This window comes from Mercurialis annua, linkage group LG3, assembly GCF_937616625.2.
Source record: "Mercurialis annua linkage group LG3, ddMerAnnu1.2, whole genome shotgun sequence".
Taxonomy (NCBI): domain Eukaryota; kingdom Viridiplantae; phylum Streptophyta; class Magnoliopsida; order Malpighiales; family Euphorbiaceae; genus Mercurialis; species Mercurialis annua.
The window spans coordinates 65,670,092-65,692,423 of NC_065572.1; the positions used below are offsets into that span (position 1 = coordinate 65,670,092).

The 22,332-nt window shown below is 30.7% G+C and overlaps 4 protein-coding genes across 6 annotated transcripts; 1 reads left to right on the forward strand and 3 right to left on the reverse strand.

The window, feature by feature from the left end:
• The first annotated feature begins 901 nt into the window (after positions 1–901).
• LOC126670976 (transcription factor PIF7) lies at positions 902–4,929 on the forward strand. Of its 2 annotated transcripts, none has more exons than XM_050364650.2 (6): positions 902–1,154; positions 1,721–2,261; positions 2,684–2,782; positions 2,933–2,998; positions 3,769–4,191; positions 4,662–4,929. In XM_050364650.2, exons 1-6 carry the CDS (start codon positions 1,000–1,002, stop codon positions 4,782–4,784), a joined length of 1,407 nt encoding a protein of 468 aa, XP_050220607.1. In that variant the 5' UTR covers positions 902–999; the 3' UTR covers positions 4,785–4,929. The 2 variants fall into 2 exon arrangements, with proteins under 2 accessions (XP_050220607.1, XP_050220608.1); XM_050364651.2 differs by lacking the exon at positions 902–1,154 and adding an exon at positions 1,372–1,506.
• A 6,301-nt stretch (positions 4,930–11,230) lies between these two features.
• Positions 11,231–16,327, reverse strand: LOC126673051 (uncharacterized). Of its 2 annotated transcripts, XM_050367004.2 has the most exons (3): positions 14,462–16,327; positions 13,307–13,590; positions 11,231–13,273 (listed from the first exon to the last, which is right to left on the reverse strand). In XM_050367004.2, exons 1-3 carry the CDS (start codon positions 14,670–14,672, stop codon positions 11,501–11,503), a joined length of 2,268 nt encoding a protein of 755 aa, XP_050222961.1. In that variant the 5' UTR covers positions 14,673–16,327; the 3' UTR covers positions 11,231–11,500. The 2 variants fall into 2 exon arrangements, with proteins under 2 accessions (XP_050222961.1, XP_055960919.1); XM_056104944.1 differs by having other exon boundaries at positions 11,231–13,590.
• A 176-nt stretch (positions 16,328–16,503) lies between these two features.
• On the reverse strand, positions 16,504–18,641 carry LOC126673052 (uncharacterized). The gene is made up of 2 exons (XM_050367006.2): positions 18,491–18,641; positions 16,504–17,766 (listed from the first exon to the last, which is right to left on the reverse strand). Exon 2 carries the CDS (start codon positions 17,730–17,732, stop codon positions 16,863–16,865), a length of 870 nt encoding a protein of 289 aa, XP_050222963.1. The 5' UTR covers positions 17,733–17,766; positions 18,491–18,641; the 3' UTR covers positions 16,504–16,862.
• An 874-nt stretch (positions 18,642–19,515) lies between these two features.
• LOC126674579 (uncharacterized) lies at positions 19,516–20,333 on the reverse strand. Its single transcript, XM_050369054.2, has 2 exons — positions 20,241–20,333; positions 19,516–20,151 (listed from the first exon to the last, which is right to left on the reverse strand). Exon 2 carries the CDS (start codon positions 20,149–20,151, stop codon positions 19,684–19,686), a length of 468 nt encoding a protein of 155 aa, XP_050225011.1. The 5' UTR covers positions 20,241–20,333; the 3' UTR covers positions 19,516–19,683.
• Between the last annotated feature and the right edge of the window lie 1,999 nt (positions 20,334–22,332).

Consider the following 22,332-nt stretch of genomic DNA (forward strand, 5'->3'; position numbering starts at 1 on the left):
ATAAAAATAAATGTTATATTTATATAGCAAACTATAATAATGACTAATAAATTAGAACAAATTATATCATAAATTTTTATATTTTATTAATATAATATCTTAATATTTTAGAAATATAACATTTATTGATCGATAATAAATATACAAATAGTTATTTCATTAGATGATATTTAAATATATTATTTTGTCAAGTATATTTTAAAAAATAGTGATATAAATTTTATTTTTAAGTTATAATATTTCTAATTTTAATAAAAATATGTATGTATGTGTATATATTGGTTTGGTTTGGTTTATGTTGATTTATAATTTTTGAAATCGTAAACCAAACAATAATTACTTTTTTTCTATTTTCCAAACCAAAATCAAACCAACAATCTATTAAACCGTAATATTTAATTTGATTTGGTTGAATTGTTTTGATTTGATTGATTTGAATTTTTTCTGTACAGCCCTAAAAAACAGAATAAGTAGTCAAACCCGGTTAAATAAAATAATATAAAATTTTAAATTTTAAACATGAATCATAATCTAACTATAAGTTCAGTTGATTCAGCCATCAGTTCAACCAGTTCAAGTACCGATTCAACCAACCACCGGTTATGTTTGATTCTATCAACTTAATACAGTCAATTTCAGTTGGACCGACAACTAGCCGATTCCCGGCTCAACCAGCCGGTCCGGTCAAAACATAAAGATTGAGATGGAATAATATAGGTGGTTGAGGAGCAAAAGTAGAAGAAAGGCAAAGAAGAGTATATCCAACTCTCATAAAACATTAGCTACCACAAGATATGTGTATGATCCCAATCAAAAGAATGTGATATGTGACCTCACACCAGGGGACCAATCAAACCTTATTATTATTATTATTATTATTACAAGACACCACCATAACACACAATCCAAAAATACTACTCTTCTGTTCATTGAGAGAAAAGAAAAGGATTCATCATCATCATCATCATCATCATCATCATCATCATCAATTGGTTCATCATGAGTCAGTGTATGGTACCCAAATGGAATAATAATAATAATAATAGTTTAAGACAGCAGAGTCGACAAGAACAAGTCGAAGCAGAAGAGAGTAATAGATCCTCTCACGTGCACAGCCACCACCACCTGCAAAATCCCACTACTGTTCCCAAAATGTATGCATCTACCAAATTTTACTTCTTTTTCATTTCATCATTTGCTTTAATCTCTGTGCTCAAAGAATTATTCTTTTATTCCTGCTTTTTTTTTAGTTTTGGATAATATATTCTTCATCTTTTTTTTTTATCATTGATATTCTTTCTTTTTGTAGCACAAGATTTACACATTTCCCATATATTTCATTTGAGTTTCTCTTTTGTTTAAAATCAAACATCTTGTGATCATTCTTTTAAACCCATACTTTCTGTTCTTCCTGTATTCCTAACACCGGAAGCGGAGTGCTTGTGGGAAGAAATAAACTCACGACTTTAACAGAATGTTGTCCGGCGCTTATACCAGCCACAACTTGTTGGTCTCGTATTCACCTACTTCATAGTATTTCTGGTTTTCCTTTGCATGTTCCCCGTTTTGTTTCCCTTTCTAGAAAACCTACTAAAAATTTAAATTAATACCTATTTTACCTGTTTATATTATGATCTTTCCTATTTCATCATTTACATTTTCGTGCAATATTTTAATTTTTATAGCTATACTCATAATCATAAAACTGTGTTGAATTCAGGTCAAATAATAACAATTATGAGGTAGCAGAGTTAACATGGGAGAATGGACAACTAGCCATGCATGGACTCGGTGGATTTCTTCATCCTCCTCAGACAAAACCCACATGGGGTAGGACCAACGAAACCCTAGAATCTATAGTCCATCAAGCCACAATACCACCACACAATCAAAATTCTAAACAAAGTGACAATAATTATAAGTACGATCTTCCTCCGCCATTGATACCCTCGACCAGTACGGTTGCATCATCGGACGGAAAATGGGCCGAAACATTATCTTCCGGTCACCATGTGGCTCCGTTGTTGATGAAGAAACGTAGTAGATCACATCATCAGTCGAACCAGCCATGCGCGAGAAGCTTCAATGGCAGTAGTACTAGAGAGGAACGTATTATGGAGGCTAGTGCAGGTGGTAGTGCTAGCGCTACATTTTGTAGGGATAGTGACACTACTATGATGACTTGGCCTTCTTTCGAGTCTCCTCTTCCGTCGATGAAGGCGAAAACTAGGGATGAAGATTCAACTTCTCATGGCGGATCGGTATAATTTTATCAACTATAGCTCATTTATCATATTACTATATACGATCTTTAAACCTTATCAGTATGTTTAACTATGATTCTCTTTTAAAGCCGATATGATGCAATACTATACATGCGATAAATTTTTTAGAAATATGATATACATGTGAAATGTAATATAGTTGTCGGTAAATAAATTTATTTTGCCTATCATTAATTGATAATGCATGGTGTATATGCAATGTAAATCTATGATTTTTCTCTACAAATGGAAACTTTTTGATCCTAAATTTCCAATTAAGTTTTGTTTCTATTTTTGGTAATTAAAGTTCTAAAACTTCTAAATTCGATCTTTATTTCATACATTTCTGTTTTAATAGCGTTTTCACTGTCGCGCTATTTATTTCTCTTATTTAAAAAGAATGAAATTTATATATGTAGGAAAACCAAGCTGATCGAGAGACCAAAAGTGAAACAGTAAGATCTCATCAGTCAGGCAGAAGAACCCGAGCAGCTGCTATTCATAATCAATCTGAGAGGGTAATAACTAATAATTACCGGTTACTTCAACACCAAGTAACATTTTTATATTTTTTTTAATTTCTACATGTTGAAATTGGAACTCTAATAGAATTGATCTTTACCTAACATTTGCTATATTGATGAAATTATAATGATTATATTGCACAGAGAAGAAGAGACAGAATTAATGAAAAGATGAAAGCTCTACAAAAGTTGGTTCCTAATGCAAGTAAGGTCAGGAAGTTGATTATTTTGTGTTGCACTCTTTTTTTTCAAGTAAGAATTCAACTTTTAACTACATAAATCATTTACAACCAATGAACTATAACTCGAATGGTATAAGCGACGGGAAACAAACTGCTAGATCCGTAACAGATTGTAACTTTTTTGTTGACTTTATATACTTTTACAACAATTTTGAAACTGGTACTTGTTAGATTCCATCTTAAAACCAATTGGTATTAAGTGGAGGTGCCCAACCAATATATAAACACATATCCATTCACACACACAACCAATGTGGGATTTCCCACTTTAACACTCCCCCTCACGCGTAGAGTATACGGGCCGAGCAACAAAGTCCCCCCACGTAAATCTCACGTGGACCGGGCCAAACTCAAATTGTGTGAATGGACAAGGCTCTGATACCATGTTAGATTCCATCTTAAAACCAATTGGTATTAAGTGAAGGTGCCCAACCAATATATAAACACATATCCATTCACACACACAACCAATGTGGGATTTCCCACTTTAACAGTACTAATTACATAGTGTTACTACTGTCACACTATGTGGAGTAGTGCGTTCTAGTAATATATATATAACGTATTATTTTAAAGAAAATGTTAATTTATGATTACCAAATTTGTAACAGAAACTTCCGTCACACTTTTTATTATAATTTCACTCTAATTTTTCAAAAATCCGTCGTGTAATGGAAAAAGAAATGGGATTATAAAAGCTTGCAACATAATTTTCACTTAAATTTTTTATAATTGCAGACGGATAAAGCTTCAATGTTGGATGAAGTGATAGAGTATTTAAAACAACTTCAAGCTCAAGTTCAAGTAATGAGTGTAAGAAACATGCCACAACTAATGATGCCATTAGGGCTCCAACAACAGCAACAACTTCAAATGTCGCTCCTAGCTCGTATGGGCTTTGGTCTAGGCATGGGAATGGGGATGTTGGATATGAGCACAATGGCACACAATGCACCTCATCATCAGTCTCTCCCCGGCCAACTCATCCACCCGGCTAATACTCCGGCAGCCTCGGTGACTCCTTCGTTTGTTCCTTCTCCTTTTATGGTTCCTTCGATGATCCAAGCTGCTCGGGGTCCAGCTCAGGCTAATCAAGACCACCACCCTACCGCTAGTAATTCAGTTCCGCTGACCGATCCATATAGCAGTTTCTTAGCACAAGTATGTGACCCTAATTATATATATCAGAATAATATATTTATATATTTTTTCTACAAACTAAAATTTAATATTTGTAAAATAAATCATAAGTTTTAGCGTGTTTAGTAATTACAACTCAAAATTTAAAACTTATCAAAATCAGCTATCAACTTCTATTTTTTTTTCGGTAAATCAATACACTCGCCTATATATTTTTCATTGAAAGAATACTAATGTGGCGGCTGAAACAATGTATATTTTGATGTCGACATCAGCGTTTTTTCAACAGAAAATAGTTTGGTGTTCCAATTTGCCAAAATATAAAAATTAACGATTTATTTTGTCAAGTTTTAAAGTTCATAATTTATTTTCACATCTCGTTAAAATTCGTAATTTAATCTATACGTAACCTTTTATTTTATCTTATTAATAGAATTAAATTTAAATTATTCTCTTTTTTAAATCTCTTTTTTTTTCTCTCCAATTGGAAGTCTATGAATATGGATATGTACAACAAGATGGCGGCAATGTACCGGCAACAAATGAATCAGACGACACAAGCACCAAGCGCCTCGTCTCAGTTGAATAATCCGGGAGATAATAATCGACTGTAAGGAGAAATAGAGGGACTAATTTAATCTTTTTAAGGCTGTAATTAGTCCCTCCAGATCTTAGTGGTGGAAACGATGTAATTTGATCTTATAGTCTCAGGTTTGATTTTGTAACAATAATAAAAGAAATTGTAAAGTTGAGCTAAAACGCTATGCATTCCAAAAAAAAAAAAATCATTTTAGAGCATCAGTATTGTATTTTAGTACCAATTAAAGAATTTATATGATATGATCAACTAACTAATCATTTTATCTTGGTTTAATTAGTCATAAATCTCATTGTCTTTGATTTTTTATTTATGACAATTTTTTAAAAAAAAGTCAATTTTTATCTATTTTTGAGAAGTACATTTCCGTTGTACCAACTACGTATGCTACAACTGGCGAAATTTTGAAATTCGATCATAAATAAATAAAAATTTAAAAAGTTTAGTCTTATATCTATATATCTATATACTTATATAATTGAGAGGACCAACGGAGCCCTCTCATTCATTCTCATCAAATAGAGCTTTTTCATAGTCTCCACTTTTTATAAACCACTTATTTTAATTTTATTATTTTTACTAAATTTTTTATTTGTATTTATCTAAAATATTTAATTTTATTGTTATGCAAATTTTTTTATAGTTATTCGTTGATTTTTTTTTTTGATGAGTTTCAAATTTATATTCAACTAAGATATCTAATTCTATTACTATACAAACTCTTGTATGGTTTCTATCTATAAATAATTCCAATTTTTTTATAATTTGATTATTCTAATTTGTCTCTGCAAGTGAATGGTTTTGAGAGGTATGTATATTTCTTCCACTACAAAAGCCATATGCTATTGGTACGGAGACTTTGGCTATTAAAATGCAGACTTATACTACTCTGATAGAAGAAAACTTCAGATAATAATTATTGGTAACCTTCTTTTTTGGATTTTCTAAAATTTAAAAATTTCTACCATTTTTTTTGTGTAACTTGATTGAATTCTATAATTTTGATTTGTTATTTTATTATTATTTAGTTAAGTTGTCTAATAATTATAAATTTATACTAAATTAAATTTTAAATTCCAAAAAAATACAAAAATTTAGATCACTGATCATTGCTTTAAATTTATTATAATCTTTGCTTTTATATTTTAATATGTTATGTATATATGATTATTGAGACACCATAAACTATGAAATAATAATATTGATCTGTCTTTCTAATAATTGAGAGGACCAACATAACTCTTTTATTGATTCTTACAAAATAACATTTTCTCATGAATTTTCACTTTTTTAAACTATTTATGATATTTTTATTTTTTAATTAAAATTTCAACTCATTTAAACTGTTCATTTTTATCTATTTGAACTACTACTAATCTGTATAACCATAAACTACTTATCTTTTTCACTTTAAACAATTACTTTTGTTATTTAGTTTTATTAATAGTTTTAAATATTTATGCGGAGAACAGAAGATTGCAGCTTTTAATTATTTATAGTTATTTTCAATTTATCTTATAAATTCTCAAACTTATCCTTACATGTGTGTTAATATGATATTTCTAACTTAATAAATAATATGAATTAATTTTTATATTAATAAATAAAATAGCCAAAGTTTATGAGAAAAAAAAATCAAATAATTTTTTCACTTTATCTAATTTATTTATTGTAATATTATTTTTTAATTCCTCATAATTTTTTAACAGAGTACCATAGATATTAAATATTTTTAATTTTTTAATTCCTCATATTTCAAATTTCATTTATTGTAAGTTATGATCGAAGAATTTCATAAACATAAAAAAAATTCCATATATATTAATACTTTGAAGTAATTAATTACTAAACTATTTTTTTTGTTTTTTTTTCATCATAGATTATAAATTATTAATTTTTGCCATTATTTATAGATCTGACACATATTGATTTGATTTCGCGCAAATGCGCGGGATTACGACTAGTATTATATAATTGAGAGGACCAACGGAGCCCTCTCATTGATTCTCACCAAATAGAGCATCCACACGAGTTCCCCATTTAAATAAACTACTTATTTACTTATTTCCATTTAAATAAACTACTTATTTACTTATTTTATTAAATTTATTATTAATAGATAATTTCAATAATTTCCAATTTATTAGATAATCTCTATATTTAATAAGTTAGAGATTATATTCATTTCAAACACTTAATTCTATTGCTATGCAAACTCTTATTTATAATTATATATGAACTCAATAACAACATCAAGCATATTTTGTACTCTGTTGATAACGTCGGACCATCAAAAATTTCCAGAGATGCATCAATTTTCAATCAGAGGGGATATACATCAAGTAGATTTTCAAATTGGTTAGCAACTAACAAATCTAGCGCAATTTATAATTTTACTTTTCTATGTTGTTATTCTTATTTTTCGGTTACAATTACTTTTCTTGGCACTCCATTAATTCTATCACTAACCTTTACATTAATTGCACCTACTAACATCATAAGTAGGAATTGGATTCTTAACATATAATAAAAAAAATACTGTTATTTGGATTCTTGACATATTATAAAAAATTCTGTTATATTTTAATTTAATTATTGTCAATTACGTATAATATTTGTTATTCTTATTGTTATTATATGATAAATTTATTATGAAATTGAAGAAAAAAAAATTATGATATTGTGTTGGATGTGTTAGGTTACAAATTGATTATTTCTCATCATGAGCGCAAATTGGCTAATCTTTTCAGCAAAAAAGAATATTAAAATTGATTTTCAAATAAAGCATTATCATGAGTTTTCCATTTGAATAAACTATTTATTTATCTATTTTATCAAAATTATAATTAATAGATAATTTTAATAATTTTTTATTTACTAATCTCTAAATTTGATAAATTAGAGATTATATTTATTTCAAATATTTAATCCTATTGCTATCCAAACTTTTATTTTTATTTATATATGGTTGTGCTTCAATTTTTTACAATATGTTATATAAACAATGTATTACAAATTTATTACAAACATAGAAATTGTACTCCTACTGTTCCATCTTAATATTTCAAATTCGATTAAAAAATGTAATTTTATTTTATAATAAGTTATTTTGATTATATAGACTATATTTTGCTCTTTACACTTTATATGTTGTCTATTTTAAATAATGCAATTCTTTTCTCTAAATTTTTTATATTATGCTATAGATCATGTTTTAGTTTAAGTTTTTATTTATTTATTTCTAAAGTAATTATTTATTCAAAGGGACTTTATATATAAATTTATAAATCATTTCCTATGAGGAGAAAAATATTATATATAATAAAATTTACTTGTATTAATATTTTAAACCTTGCTTTTTATTTTAATCTTTCTTATACATAATTTTATTAGCTATTTTTTGATAAATAAGTAAATTTTATTGATTTCTACATAATGAAGAGATCAATTAAATAGAATTAAAAATAGTATTGAATTAGTTAATTAATTTTAAAAAGAGTGTTAATTTGTATTCTTAAATATTTAATACATTATTTCATATCAATCAATAGTTAAGTGGTTGTCAAGATAGTACCTTTTTTATTATTAAAATATAGAATAAATTCTATTTTATTAATTTATTTTTTCATTCGCCATAGAAATAGAATTTATTATTAGATATGAAGAGTAAAGTCGTATTTTTTGTAACCGTTTCAGTTCTTTGATTACTGCAATTTTGATTCTAAAAAAAAATAGTAGAACTTTCCTGCAACATGGATTGCAAGAAAATTTTATATAAAAATATAAAGAAAATAAAAAATGGATGGATTGTTTTGATATTATTTTTTCAATAAAATAATTATTTAGATTAAATATTTATTTTATTCTGCGCAAATGTATTTTCGTATATTTCTTTGTAAAACATTAATGCAAAAACCCCGTAATCTAAAGTAGTCTTCTTAAAAGAGAAAACAACAATGCATCTTTTGTTTTTACAATAATTCAACATGCATTTTATAATACATAAGGAACATCAATTGCAAAAGAATCAAATCACACAAAAAGATTCGATGAATATATCAAAGTATTAAGAAACATGATACCCGATCCACATTTCATTAGAAGTAGTTGCAGGCAAATTTGTAAGAATATAAAATATGAAAAATGTATTGTAGATATTTATTATTTTAAAATAATTTATACTAGGATTACTAGAGTAGATTTTTATATTTTTTTGTTTTATTAGTTCATAGATTATAAGTTTCATTTTTAATAAATTATAAATATTACTATTTTAAATTTAATTCTACTTTATATTATATATAAATTTGATACCGTGCAAATGCGCGGAGTTACGACTAGTAAAGAAATAATTGGCCGCAGCTAAAGTATACTGGTTAAAATTGACATTTTTAATAAATTTGATCATAACTAAAAATATTAAATATTTTTAAACGATTAAGCCCTTTTATTTTCTCAAACATTCTATTTAAACTCATATTAGAAAGACCAACCAGTCTGCCACCGAACAGGGTTAACGTCACTCATGTGATTAAAGAAAATGTATCCTTAATTGAAATAATATGGATTAACAAAAAAAAGGCTAAAGTAAAATGACTCAAATTTATGTCCATATAAATAGGCCTAATTACTTAAAAACCACTCACCTTTTAACTTTTTTTTATTTATACCACGACCTAGGAAAATTTTCAATTGTACCCTATTTTCGATTTTTATATTTCGTTTGTACTCCAAGAGTAATTTTTTTGATTATTTAATTAATTTAAAGATGAAAATATTAAAAACAAGATACATAAATGATTAACATTAACGTTTTATTAGAATATAGGTTAAAAATAAAGGACTAATTTAAACTTTTTTTCAAAAAAAAATAGGTTAATTCAACTCATTAGGTAGAGATGAAACATAAAAAACAAAAATAGGGTACAATTGAAAATTTTTCTAGGTCATGGTATGAATGAAAAAAACTTACAAGGTGGGTGGTTTTTAAGTAATTAAGCCATATAAATATTCAAAATTAATTATCCAAGGAAAATCCCCAAATTGTGCCGACATGTTTTTAGATGATATCTATACACATATATATAATTTGATGATTATATGAAAGTGAGTCCATCCAAGAAATTAAAGTTCTATCTTCTTAGAGTGATAGGTTTTATTTCAGGACCAAAATTCATTTTCATCTTGATTATAGAATAATTCAGTTCATTTTCATTTTCATCTTTAAATCTATGAGCTTTCCCAACTAAGATCTTGTGGGGGACCTTTGTCTATCCTTTGAGGTGCAAATCTACTTTACATACATTGAGAGGGTGTAAATGAATTGAATTATTCATGAGTTAGTCGAGATCGACTCGAAAAGATTTCGAAATAAAATTGAAAAATTCGAATCATAAGCTACTCAAGTTTCATCTAAACTTAGACTCGTAATATTCGCGAGTCTAAACGGATTTATCGTACATGTAAGATAATTATTATATTAGTTTTTTATACTTCTAATTTAGATATATAACATATTAATTGATTAAATTATCCGTCTTATTGTGAAAAAAAATTAAAATACATCAAATATGTTTATTTTTTGATAATTATCTTTATTTTAATTAAACTCGAGCTCAAGTAGTTCGGATATTATTCAAATTCAAGATCGAAATTGAGAATTTAGATGCATTTATGCTCGAACTCTAGCTCGAGCTTGTATAGCAGGGGTCGGCTCGGCCCGGCACCCTACATACACCACATATAGGTGGTCATCGACTCATCATAATGTAAAGGGACCCAATTTTAGGCAAATATATAAATTCGAGCAACTGTGTATGATATAATAGCAACTCCTCAATCAAAATCAGAATAAAGAGAATCTGACAAAATAAGCTTCACAATTACTTCATTACCTCACATTTTTTTCCTAAATATGTTCTGTCAGGACCAAATTCTCATTTATCACAGGCTGGAATTGAGGCCATGTAATTTAATTAAGAGAATGACTTGGTCTGTTACTCAAATTGATTTGTATTCATATGCATTTCATTCATTCAATGTGTTTGAAAATTGAGTGTCCATAGTTTGATCTCCGAAAACTTTGCAATCGAACGTGGCTCCAACATTAATTGAGTCGATTGCACGAAACAGAAATGTTGAAATGAAGAATTGTAAGACTACGAAATGACATGTTTTTACAGGTTTAATAATAGGGTTATTTACATATAACGTCACAAACTATACACATTTTTTGTAGTTTAATTATATTTATTTCTTAAAGTTGCTAGATATCGTACATCAACTACCGGTTTTTGGTATATCGACGCATCAAATGAAACGTGTATAGCTTGTGAATTTATATTTAAATAATTCTTATAAATATAATGTTTCAGAAATAAATGCCGAAACATAGAACTCAACAAGTTTCTGCAAGAACTATAATGAGTGGAGTTTCTAGTCATAAAACACAATGCTAAGCTGTTCCATTGAACCCATGCGACTTCATTACCATTCCAAGCAACATAGAACACAACAAATGGTTTTTCTGATAACTAGCAACATAGCGATATTCATCACCAAGCAACGTTTTAGGCTTTTAGCCAACAAACCAACAATTAAAATAAATAAATAATTATGTCTGACAGATCATTTTGCAGCTGCAGCTTCGCAAAAGATCGCGATTTCACCCTAATGTCAACACCATTTCTCTTTTGTTATAATTATATACATAATAGTACATGTATGTTTGAATCAACTAGCATCCGCCGATGATGCTGGTTTACCATCATTCAGAGAGATAACTGTTTCGAAAGCACCTACGAGAGCTTTGACCTTACTCTTCCTCGTCTCAGCAAGCTTAGTTGCCGTTTCTTCAATCATCTCATTCAACAAATGCTGCTCGGATTTCTTTTCCTCAACATCTTGATGCTTCAGAACAACCTTCTCACAATCAGATTTTGTAACACTAACTTGATCATCATCAGCATGCAAATCTATGCTCTTTAAGTTGCTCTCTCTTGGCGCGATTATATCAATTTGGCTATCGCTGAGTCTTCGCCTATATTTGAGTCTCGTTGGAGAGTCCATCGCAGGGTACATCTCAACGACCTTCCCTTTACTAAAACTTAGCTTCCTGACAGGGGAGCTTTTATCTTTTATGCTATAGACTCCGCCTTTTCGAGGGCTGTTCTTGAGATCAGCCTCTGCATGTTTTGTGTTGTCAGAAGCAGAAATCGATGAACGAATGGTACTAATTCCCTGTTTAAAGCGTTTCAAGTTCTTCTTATGATCAGAGGATAAAGTCCCTCTTGAAATCTCGTGTGCCGAAGGGGAAGATTCTTTAGTAAGTTTCGAGCTTTTATCTTTATAAGATGACCACAGAGACGCAGAAACAGAATCTTTCTTAGCCGGACTGATGATTCTATTCTCGGAACTTGGTTTGCTGCTAGGCTGCACAAACTCAGCTTCTCCAGCATTATTGTGATCCTTTAAAGGAGAAAGCCCTTTCAGACTCTTGAGTCTTTCTGCATCTATGTTTGAAACTCTCTTTCTCGAACGTTTAGGAGACAACGAAATAATTTGTCTTGCCAAAACCTTCTTAACTGATCGAAGGGCAGACAAAGTAGTTGCCCGTGCTGAATGCTTTTTTCCATCCGATAAAGAGACCTTCTTTTCTTCAATGCTTTTGAGTTTGTTTTCTCTGTAAAGTACATCACCATTATCTTTATTGCATGAATGCTGCTGTGCAGATGACTTTGATATCATAAACTTCGGCTTCGAAGCTACTCCCTGGAGAGGCAATGAGATCTGTTTCACCAAGGCGTTTTCATTCGTAGCCTGTAATGAAACTTCTGTTTTGGGAATAGTAGGACAGTCAGGTTTCTGGCTTTTGGAACCCGTAGATGGCGTAAAACTGACTGATAATTTCGTCTTTCTCTCGGCTGAATTAGGTATAGTTTTCCGAATCTCCGGCCCTTTACCTTGCTTTTCTGTCCTTTTACCTGAATTGGGACTGCTTGGTGTCTTTGTTTCAAAATCAAGTCTTGATCCATATTTGCAAGTATCATGGCAGGAACCCTTCGAAGCTGCAAGATAACGGGAGAGAATCTTTACACTACTTTTGAATGGGACACCGATATTCCCGGTTGAATACCTTCTTACATGACCATGAGTAGGCTGAGAACTGATTGAGATAACCTTAGGAAAACCACTTTTAGGGACTAGATTAGCGGAATTAGCTTCCGGGGTCAGTGATATAGTATCCGGAACAACAGATGTAGTATCACTCTCCAGGATCATTGATGTATCATCACATTCTGGAATCACATCTAAATTCTCTGGAATAACAGCCAATTTCTCTGGAATGACAACCAAATTCTCTGGCATCACATCAAATATCTCTGGAACGACAACCAAATCCTCTGGAATCACATCCAATTTCTCTGGAATAACAACCAGATTCTCTGGAATCACATCCAATTTCTCTGGAATCACATCCAATTTCTCTGGAATGACAACCAAATCCTCTGGAATCACATCCAATTTCTCTGGAATGACAACTGGAATCACATCCAATTTCTCTGGAATGACAACCAAATCCTCTGAAATCACATCCAATTCCGGAACAACAAATGTAGAATTGCTCTCCGGAATCATTGCTGTAATATCACATTCTGGCATCACATCCAATTTCTCTGGAATAACAACCAAATTCTCCGGAATCACATCAAATTTCTCTGGAATAACAACTAAATTCTCTGGAATCACATCCAAATTCTCTTGAATCACTTCAAATTTCTCTGGAATCGTCATTACAAACGAAAACAACAAGCTTAGCAATCCTGCAGCAAAAGAGAAGATTTAGACAGATGTAAATTGTAAAGCAAGAGAAAAGAGGGAGAAATTGAGGTGCAAAGTTCACTCTAACATATCATTTCTGAACAAATTTTTTCTAAATGAAATTTTTGGTAGATAATAATTTTTCGTCTACATCCTATGTCCCATAGAAACAAAACATTAAAATGAAAAAAATACCGAAATGAAAAACAGTGAAACAAATAGGTTAATTGATAAATATAAAGTTTATGAGTTTCGTAAGCTTTTCTGTAAACGAAATGCCTTAACATAGAGGGATTCGTACAAGTTTCCGTTCAACATAGCATACAGCTATTCTTACGACATTGATGAACTACAGATAGGATTAAGTGGCCTAATTTCGATGTTTTGTCACGAATGGACAACTTATATATCTAACATACATCATTGACATGGTCTGATAAATGATCTTCTGCTATCAACTTCAGTAATAGCTTCAACAATATGATACACGCATTCAAGTTAACCTCATAATTACTTTGCATTAAACAAGAATTAACATCTTATTTCAAATAACAACTTCAAGAATCTCCTCTACAAAAAATTACATACAAAAATAATGAAGTAACAGCCAATACAGCAACATCAAATTAACAAAATAAATTAACAGAAAGAACCATAGAAAAGATAAATGCAGCTTTGAATTGCTTAAAACATACCCAACAAAGCAAATTCATCAAAAAGACAAATACCAAATCAAAATTGTAAGCCAAAATGAGACAACCGATTGCAAATACTGTATCAGAATAAGCCGAAAAAACACGAACTCGTTTCACATTTTGAACAATATAACATGCATGCACGAATTAAAGACAGGAAACAAACAGAAACAAATACCTTTGATTGTGTTGAGTGTTTGTGTTCGTTCCAAAGAAAGCAAAAAGCCTTTGTCTGAAAATGAGAATGGATTTTTGACTCTCTTCTGGTTCTCCCTAAAGACAAAACAAAGGGAATGAATGGTTCTGTTGTGGAGCAACAAACTGTAACAAAATAACGCGTTTGTTTGTTGCAGTTGAAGCATTTGCCAACCAGACAAACTAACAAACATTAACAGACCAAGCTAAATCAAAAACCAGAATGGAACCTAAAATGTAAGGGTCTTTGTCAAGAAATCAAAGATAAAGCATAGTAACAGAAAACGACCATGTCTCAGGTGCAGTTACACAAGTTTGTTCACTTTTGTCTATTTTTGCTATTTGTTGTGCCTAAAATTAGACAACAAACAAAACAACTTTATAGCCCAAAGACTCCATTGCCGAAGTAACAAAGCCTGGTTGAGTTTGTCGAAATTATTCTTTTCTTGTTGTAAATTGTAACAATAACCTCAACCTTTAAGAGTCCTAACAAATTCAATTTTATTAAACAAATTATACTAAAATAAAGATCAAATTACTATATACGATACCAGGCTCCCAACATATGTCATAATTTACGTTTTTGTCCATCAAACGATATGAATTTTCATTTTTGTTTCCCGTGATATGATTCTTCCATCCATTATTGGTGTTAGTTAAACAAGTGGATGACCAAATTGAAAAAAAAAGTTAAAAGAACAATGTCGTCCCCCATCTTTAATTCTCTTTAATTCTGTCAATGATTTCGTCCCTTATATTTAAAAGGAATCTAGCCCTAAGTGTTTTGACTCGGTTAACTAACACTAAAAATAGACGGAATGACTAAACTGTTGTATATTGGTCGATTTTCAAACAGTGTAAATTATGGGCTAATAATCACCGACAGTCCTCGACTTTTACCCTAAACTTCCCTAAACCCCCTATACTTTCAAAAATCCCTAAACCCCCCAACCTTTGTAGCGGCGCCATTCACGGCCCTTATAGACGAAACTACCCTTTTGATTTTGGCGGCTGTCCTTTTTTTGGAAAAAAACAAATAGTGGCGCCACATGTTAATTGACACGTCATTTAATGTCAAAACAAAATTGAAACACCCAAAATACCCCCTAAAAAATTAAACCAAATCAAATTTACTTAATCAAACCCAACCCACGGTCAATCTATTTACAACCGCCCGCCAACCCGAACCACTCACCGCACCCGCCGCTGACCACCACCCGCCGCCCGCCGCCGACCCATCGGAATCTGTTCTTGGAGAACATATGCACATCTGTTAAGAACAGATGTGCAGAAGACGAGCACCAGCTCGTCTTCTCAAAACAGCAGCTCGTCTTCTCAGGGAAGACGAGCTGCTGCTCGTTTTCTCACAACCGGAGAAGACGAGCAGCAGCTCGTCTTCCCTTGAGAAGACGAGCTGATGCTCGTCTTCTCAGATCTGAGAAGACGGCCGTTTATGATAATTACTGTTTATGATAATTGCTGTTTATGATAAAACATTGAATTTTTCCTATGGGAATTGCTGTTTATGATAATTGCTGTTAGATAATTGTTTGAAGCTCATATAACCTTTATTGGAGAGGATCAAAATATTACAATGCCTCAACATACAAATTAATTCAGTTTGATTCTTAATAGCATCCTTTTTGTTTGTGTATTCTGTTAGGTCTCATTCCAATTGACCGAAAAAATGAATTGATTAATCAAAACTTGAACTGATCAATAAAAATTAGCAATTTCATAGAACTAATTTATGAAAAAAAATAATTTTGGCGGTGTTAATTTCTCATTGTGTACAAGTTCGTAAGATAAATTAATATTTTAATCCTTTATAAACAAAATTATTTGCTAGATCATGTTCATAGTGATATAAATCATCCCTGCTGTAGTCAATTTTTTCATCCATCACTCAGTTGAGGATATAGCTAGTCATGCTCAATTGTTCATGAAACTAGCATATATAATCTCATGATCCATACACCAAAGTTCATGTAATTCATATATTCACTTGCATGCCAGAATTGCAGATAAAATAGGAAAGCTCGATGCGATGAGTCTATTAAAGAGCAACATACACATCAGAAAAAGAATCATGCAAGAGCATATTTACACTACAAATAAATACTTCTAGCAAAGAAAAAACATTTCTACAAAGATTGCTACCAAAATCTTGGAATTTGACCAAATTAACATCTGCAATCAACTAATTTGCCAGATGCTATAATTTTAATCAAGTTCGATTGAAGAACATCAATCCCAGCTTGAAGAGCGTCACAGTAAAATAGAAGAAAAGTCGTCGAATTGTATTGCACCAATTAGGCGGATTGCGAAGAACAGGAGTCCCACGCGCATTATCAGAATCCATTACGTAGGATTATGCTGTGAATTCAAGTAATGATCTCTCTAACCAACCAATCCAAACTAGGTAATGCAAAGTATAAGATGAGAAAAGACGGTAGAGCAAATATAAGGGTAATAAGGATGTAGAGTGCTAAAATCGCTGCACTAGCTGGTATTGCATACAAGATAATCAGAAGAAATACGGCTATTAAGGGAAACTTAGCTGTCAAGTGAACGAAGAAAGCCAGTGACTTGCGTATGGATAACTGAAGCCTCTCCGCATTTAAGTACCGAACACTAGGTCGCTCTTCATCATGGTTCTCAGCTGATCGTCGCGGAAGATGAGTACATGGGCCTCCTCGCCTATTGCTTATTTGGCCAACTTGAGGTGCATTTCTATTTACAGAACAGGCAGATTGATGATCACCGCGAGCGGAGAAATTAGACCTTGACCTATCACCATTCATGCTCTCAACCATCCATAGTAGGAAGTAGTTCTTGTGCGGGAACCTGAGATTTCCTTTGTAAACCAACCTTAACGACAGTAGATTACACCACGGACAACAGACGAAGAATGGAAGCTGAACTGGCAGTGTGGGGAGTTTTACGCTAGCTCTTTGAAGTCCTAGCACACAATTCTTACATAGGGTATGGCCACACCATAAAACATAAGGCACATTTTCAACGATATTGAAAGATTCCCAGCAAATAGGGCATTCCAGTCCCTCCTCTCGGCTACTATATGAAGAAGGTTCATCATCCGAGCATTCTGAATGAGCTTGACCTGGCTTCGAAATGTCATTCTTCAACCCAATGGTTCCATTAATGGCTTTTGAAGCAAAACCCCACATGGTGAAAGCGAAACAACAACTTAAACAAAAGCTACTTGTTTTACTACACCAGGCATGCAAAAACATCTAACCAAGTAACATAAATCCCTTGGACTGCCACCTGCAATGACAACAAAGAGTCGCATATTAAATCGTAAAATACAAGAAAAGATAATCAATTGCAATAGACAATAAATAAAATCTCCTAATTAGCTCCTATGAGACTAAACTGAACATTTTCTCAAACCAATTAAAACTTAGGTCGTCGTGAGTAGCGACATCTATGTTGCACGGAAACAGAGAACACTGAAACAAGAAACGGTATAACAAATTTTTTTGCTAGAGTATATAGTAAATTTTAAGTTTTGAAGTTTCCGAAACGGTTTTGAAAATGGAAGCGACTCGACTCAACAAGTTTACGTGCAACATAGCCTGGCACATTGCTTCCAATTAAAACTCACATGAATTAGGTTTTACAAAGCAGTGAAGCATACATGGCATTCGGTTGCCAAATTACATAATCAATTCTTTTATCAAAAACCCTAAATTCCATTACGCTGTGCTAAATTAAACTTCTCCAGAAAAACGAAAACATTCAAACTTTCACATCTCAAATTATCTGGACAGCATATATAAAAGCTAACACATTATTAATAATTCAAATCGATACTAATAGAACTCTAAAAATAATCGGCGATTAATTAAACAGGAAAACAATTGAAAAAAATTGAAAAGTACCCACATAAATTAAGGAAACTATAGACTGAATAAACTAAAACCCAATTCAAATCGGATCAACATAGAACATGGGTTGCAATTCAAATTAAGGAAGAAGACGAGCTTACCAGAGAGCTAGAAGTTTGAGTCTGCTCAAAGGGACTAAATTGAATAAAATAATAAATTAGATATCGAAATATAAAATTAAAGAAACTAACATCTTTAGATTCAGGGAAAAGACACAACAGATTGAAAAAGAGAGATATTTTGTTTTGTCAATGCAGATCCAACCGTGTAACCGAATATGACTAATAGTCTTTAACGACGTCGTTTTATCAACTAACTCGCGACCACAATTATTGTTGTTTCTATATATAAAAATAAAAATTAAAGAAGAGATGTAGCTTAATTATTATGTCTGTAGTAAATAAATGGCCAGTTGTAGTACCTTAGGCAGTGAATTATCAGCTTATGGAAGTGTCTCCCTGAGTTCAATATACCTTGCAGAAAGGAAAAGCAATAGGCCTATTAGAACATTAAATAAAAAGGGTAATGTCATAAAAATTCACCAACTTTACACGTTTTCTCATTTTAATCATGCACTTTAAATTTTCTCATTTTCATGCACGAACTACCACTTTTTCTCAAATTCATGCACGGTGCTGAGGTGTTACGGCTCCATTGGTGTAATTTGCTGAGGTGGAGGTCATTTTACACCAATGAATAAGTGCCACCTCAGCACCGTGTATGAATTTGGGAAAAAGTGGTACTTCGTGTATAAAAATGAGAAAATTTAAATTTCGTGATTAAAATAAGAAAACATGTAAAGTTCGTGATTTTTTTTGACATTAACCCTAAATAAAATAAGTAGACTGTAATTTAAACTGGCAGAAATTTGAAATGTTCCGAACAAATTAGGCGCGTCTAGTAATCCATACATATTGATGCACATATGTTATCGGATCTCAGTGAATAAATTGAAGGATAGTATAGTTGTCGATAATATAAGGTATATTCATGGTAGAGTTAAGTGGCTAACATAATTTGCAAGGGAAATAGAGATTACTACAATTTGGAAACAAACAAAGATAACATTTTTTATTTAACAAAAACTTATTTTTTATACATAAGATGTAGACAAAAATTACATCATTTTAATACAAAAGGGTGAAGGACCACTACCAACAGGACTTCTAAAAAGCAAAAATACTATCTTAGCCTAACTAACACCAACTCAACTACATGTACACAGAGTTGAAGTTGAGTTAGTGTAAGTTGTGTCATCATAGAGTCCAAGCCCTTCACAAGTCATCCTGTTCCCCTATTCATTGTGCCTCTTGAACATTGCACGGATAGTAAGATAAGTAAACTTCCACATAGTCTTGTCGAGATTCTGAAGTCTTTTTTTGGTGCGTTTGTATATAGCCATAAGCAAGTTATAGTTCTCTACAGTAGCATCATAAACATGGGTTAAGATAACATTTTCTGTCTCCAACTGGTCCGCCCTAGGTTTGTTGAAGTCGTTTACGGTAATATGATAACGAATATTTAGGAACTCCAAAGCAGTATAAGCAGCCAATTCCTTTGCATGAGCAAACCCTTCAAAACTAATCCCGACCATTTCTTCGGTTACGAAACCAGTTTGTTGGTCTCCATAAACAAACACAACTGTGGCTTGGTAGATAAGATTGGAGGCCTTCTGCTCTAATCTATAGTAATGGGGTTGCAATCCTAACATGTTGAGTGTTTTTGAGAGCATAAAGTCATAGCTTATATTCACCATAGTCATCTAGACATATATAGAAAGTGTGACATTCATAATATATTATATGTTAAAATGTAAATAAAACAAAATAAAATAATATATTATATATATACCTTTAACTTAACTTCAAAAGAGAGATCCCTGCACAGAGTAAAAAAAAGTCAGAAGTTGTATGAGTGGTCAAGTTTTAGTACATAATTTGGTCTAAAGAGTAGGTCATTTGCTTGGTAAATTGTAGTATACATGCAACTGTAATATTAATTTAATATTATGCTTGTTGTTTTGCATAGTTATGTCCTTTAGCTGAACTCAAACCGAGTGATGATGCAAATGTGAAGCATGGACTTTCATATTTGTAAGTAAAATATATAAAGAAAAAGACAAGTACAAAGCTTCAAATTAATACCTTTAAATGCTTGTTTTTTGCAAATGAATAACAATCTCTGGAAAAAAGTAAAAAAACTGCTTAAATTATTACTATTTGAAATACGAAAGACTGATAAAAAAATTAAAACAGAAAAGAGACTTTGGTGAACACAAATACTAACCTAGTAACTATCGGGCAATATCATGTGAAAAGTGCTTATGTCTTTTTAATATTTTAATTTATAGTGTTATTGTGTAGGGATAAAGATAGAAGGGGATAAAGATGATAGTATCTGAGTAAGGAGGCTAGCACATTGAGGCTCTGACAGCTGCATCTACACCCATATTTTGAAATCCAGATGTCACAAAACCTAAGGAAAGCTTCTTCAAGAAGTTTTGCACAGTTTCAAATATCTTATCCTTTTACATTCCATTCCAACTAAATAGTTATAAATTTGGTTCACTTTCAAATGTCTGTTTCGCTTTTTGTTCCATGCTAACTAATCATTATGCAAATTGAATAGTGAGACTCCTAATGACAATACTGCAATATATATATATATATATATATATATATAAAAAAAATAATATATGTTGGAATCCAAAAACACTGTTCAATATAGATTGTTTTTGGGTTCTACTTTATAAGATAGAATATAGATATGCAAATTTTTGTTTTTGTTTTTTCAAATTCATACACGCTGCTGAGATAGTATTCATTTATTGATAAAAGTTGGTGAAGTTGAAATTATTTTTAACCAATAAATAAATGTCATTTCAACATTATGTATAACTTTGGAAAAAAAATTAATATATTTTTATGACAATTTTTAAAATTCGTGATTAAATTGAGAAAGAGTATAAAGTTAGTGAATTATTATAATATTAATTCTATATTAAATGTTGTTGATATTGTGTTAGTATTAACATTAACGAAAAACATCAACAGTTAAAAAAAGTCAAAATCTAAAAAATTTAAAAAGATTTAAAAATTTAAAATTTAAATATATTATAAATATTAAGTGCATAAATATAATGGTGAAAAAAAAAATATTGAAAAATGAGAATTAACATAAAAAAATAATTTTTTTTGAAAAATAATATAAAAAAATAGTATGAAACTTAAAAATTAGAAGGGATAGTAAAAAGGTAAATATTGTAGAAAATAGTATTTCATATAAAGAGTTATTTTCGAATCCATTAAAGCCTGTAAGTTTCTGTTAATTTCACTAGCAATTTGGTGTTCATTTTCAAACGATTTGGCACCAAATTTTCAATTATGTTAACAATTTGGTACCTCATTTTCAAATAATTTGATATCTCAATTTTAATTTCATTAGCAATTTAGTATCCAAATTTAACAGAAGGTTATAATTGTTTTCATAATTAAAAAGATAACAAATTATTTGATTTTCAAACATAAAGTATCAAACTATAAATTATGACGTATGTGAAGAGTCCAATAATAATTTGCTCTTACACTATAACGTTATGTGAGTTATGATTAATTTTATTTTATCATTGTTTTTGTTAAATTATTAATCTATTTGTAACTATCTTATATAAGGGGACAGACAAATTTACGATATTAACTTTCAATGTTATAAATAAAAAAATAAAGTTAAATGCAAATTCGGTTCTAATATTAATAATACAAGTATTATTACAGTTTTACTAAAATTTTAAGTTCATGTTTGGTTTATAAAATAAAATAGCATGTAATTGATAGCCATTTCATAAGAAATGTGATAGCTATTTTTTATTTTTTGAGAATATTATTTATTCCACAAAATTATGTAATAGCAATTTTTTTATAATAATTTTCATAAATAAAAATTA

Coding starts and splice junctions, on each gene's coding strand:
- LOC126670976 (XM_050364650.2), top strand. CDS start 1,000: ATGAGTCAGTGTATGGTACCCAAATGGAATAATAATAATAATAATAGT. Junction 1,155..1,720: donor CCCACTACTGTTCCCAAAAT/GTATGCATCTAC, acceptor TGTTGAATTCAG/GTCAAATAATAACAATTATG. Junction 2,783..2,932: donor TTCATAATCAATCTGAGAGG/GTAATAACTAAT, acceptor TATATTGCACAG/AGAAGAAGAGACAGAATTAA.
- LOC126673051 (XM_056104944.1), bottom strand. CDS start 14,672: ATGTTTGTTAGTTTGTCTGGTTGGCAAATGCTTCAACTGCAACAAACA. Junction 13,591..14,461: donor AACACTCAACACAATCAAAG/GTATTTGTTTCT, acceptor CTTTTGCTGCAG/GATTGCTAAGCTTGTTGTTT.
- LOC126673052 (XM_050367006.2), bottom strand. CDS start 17,732: ATGTTTTTGCATGCCTGGTGTAGTAAAACAAGTAGCTTTTGTTTAAGT.
- LOC126674579 (XM_050369054.2), bottom strand. CDS start 20,151: ATGACTATGGTGAATATAAGCTATGACTTTATGCTCTCAAAAACACTC.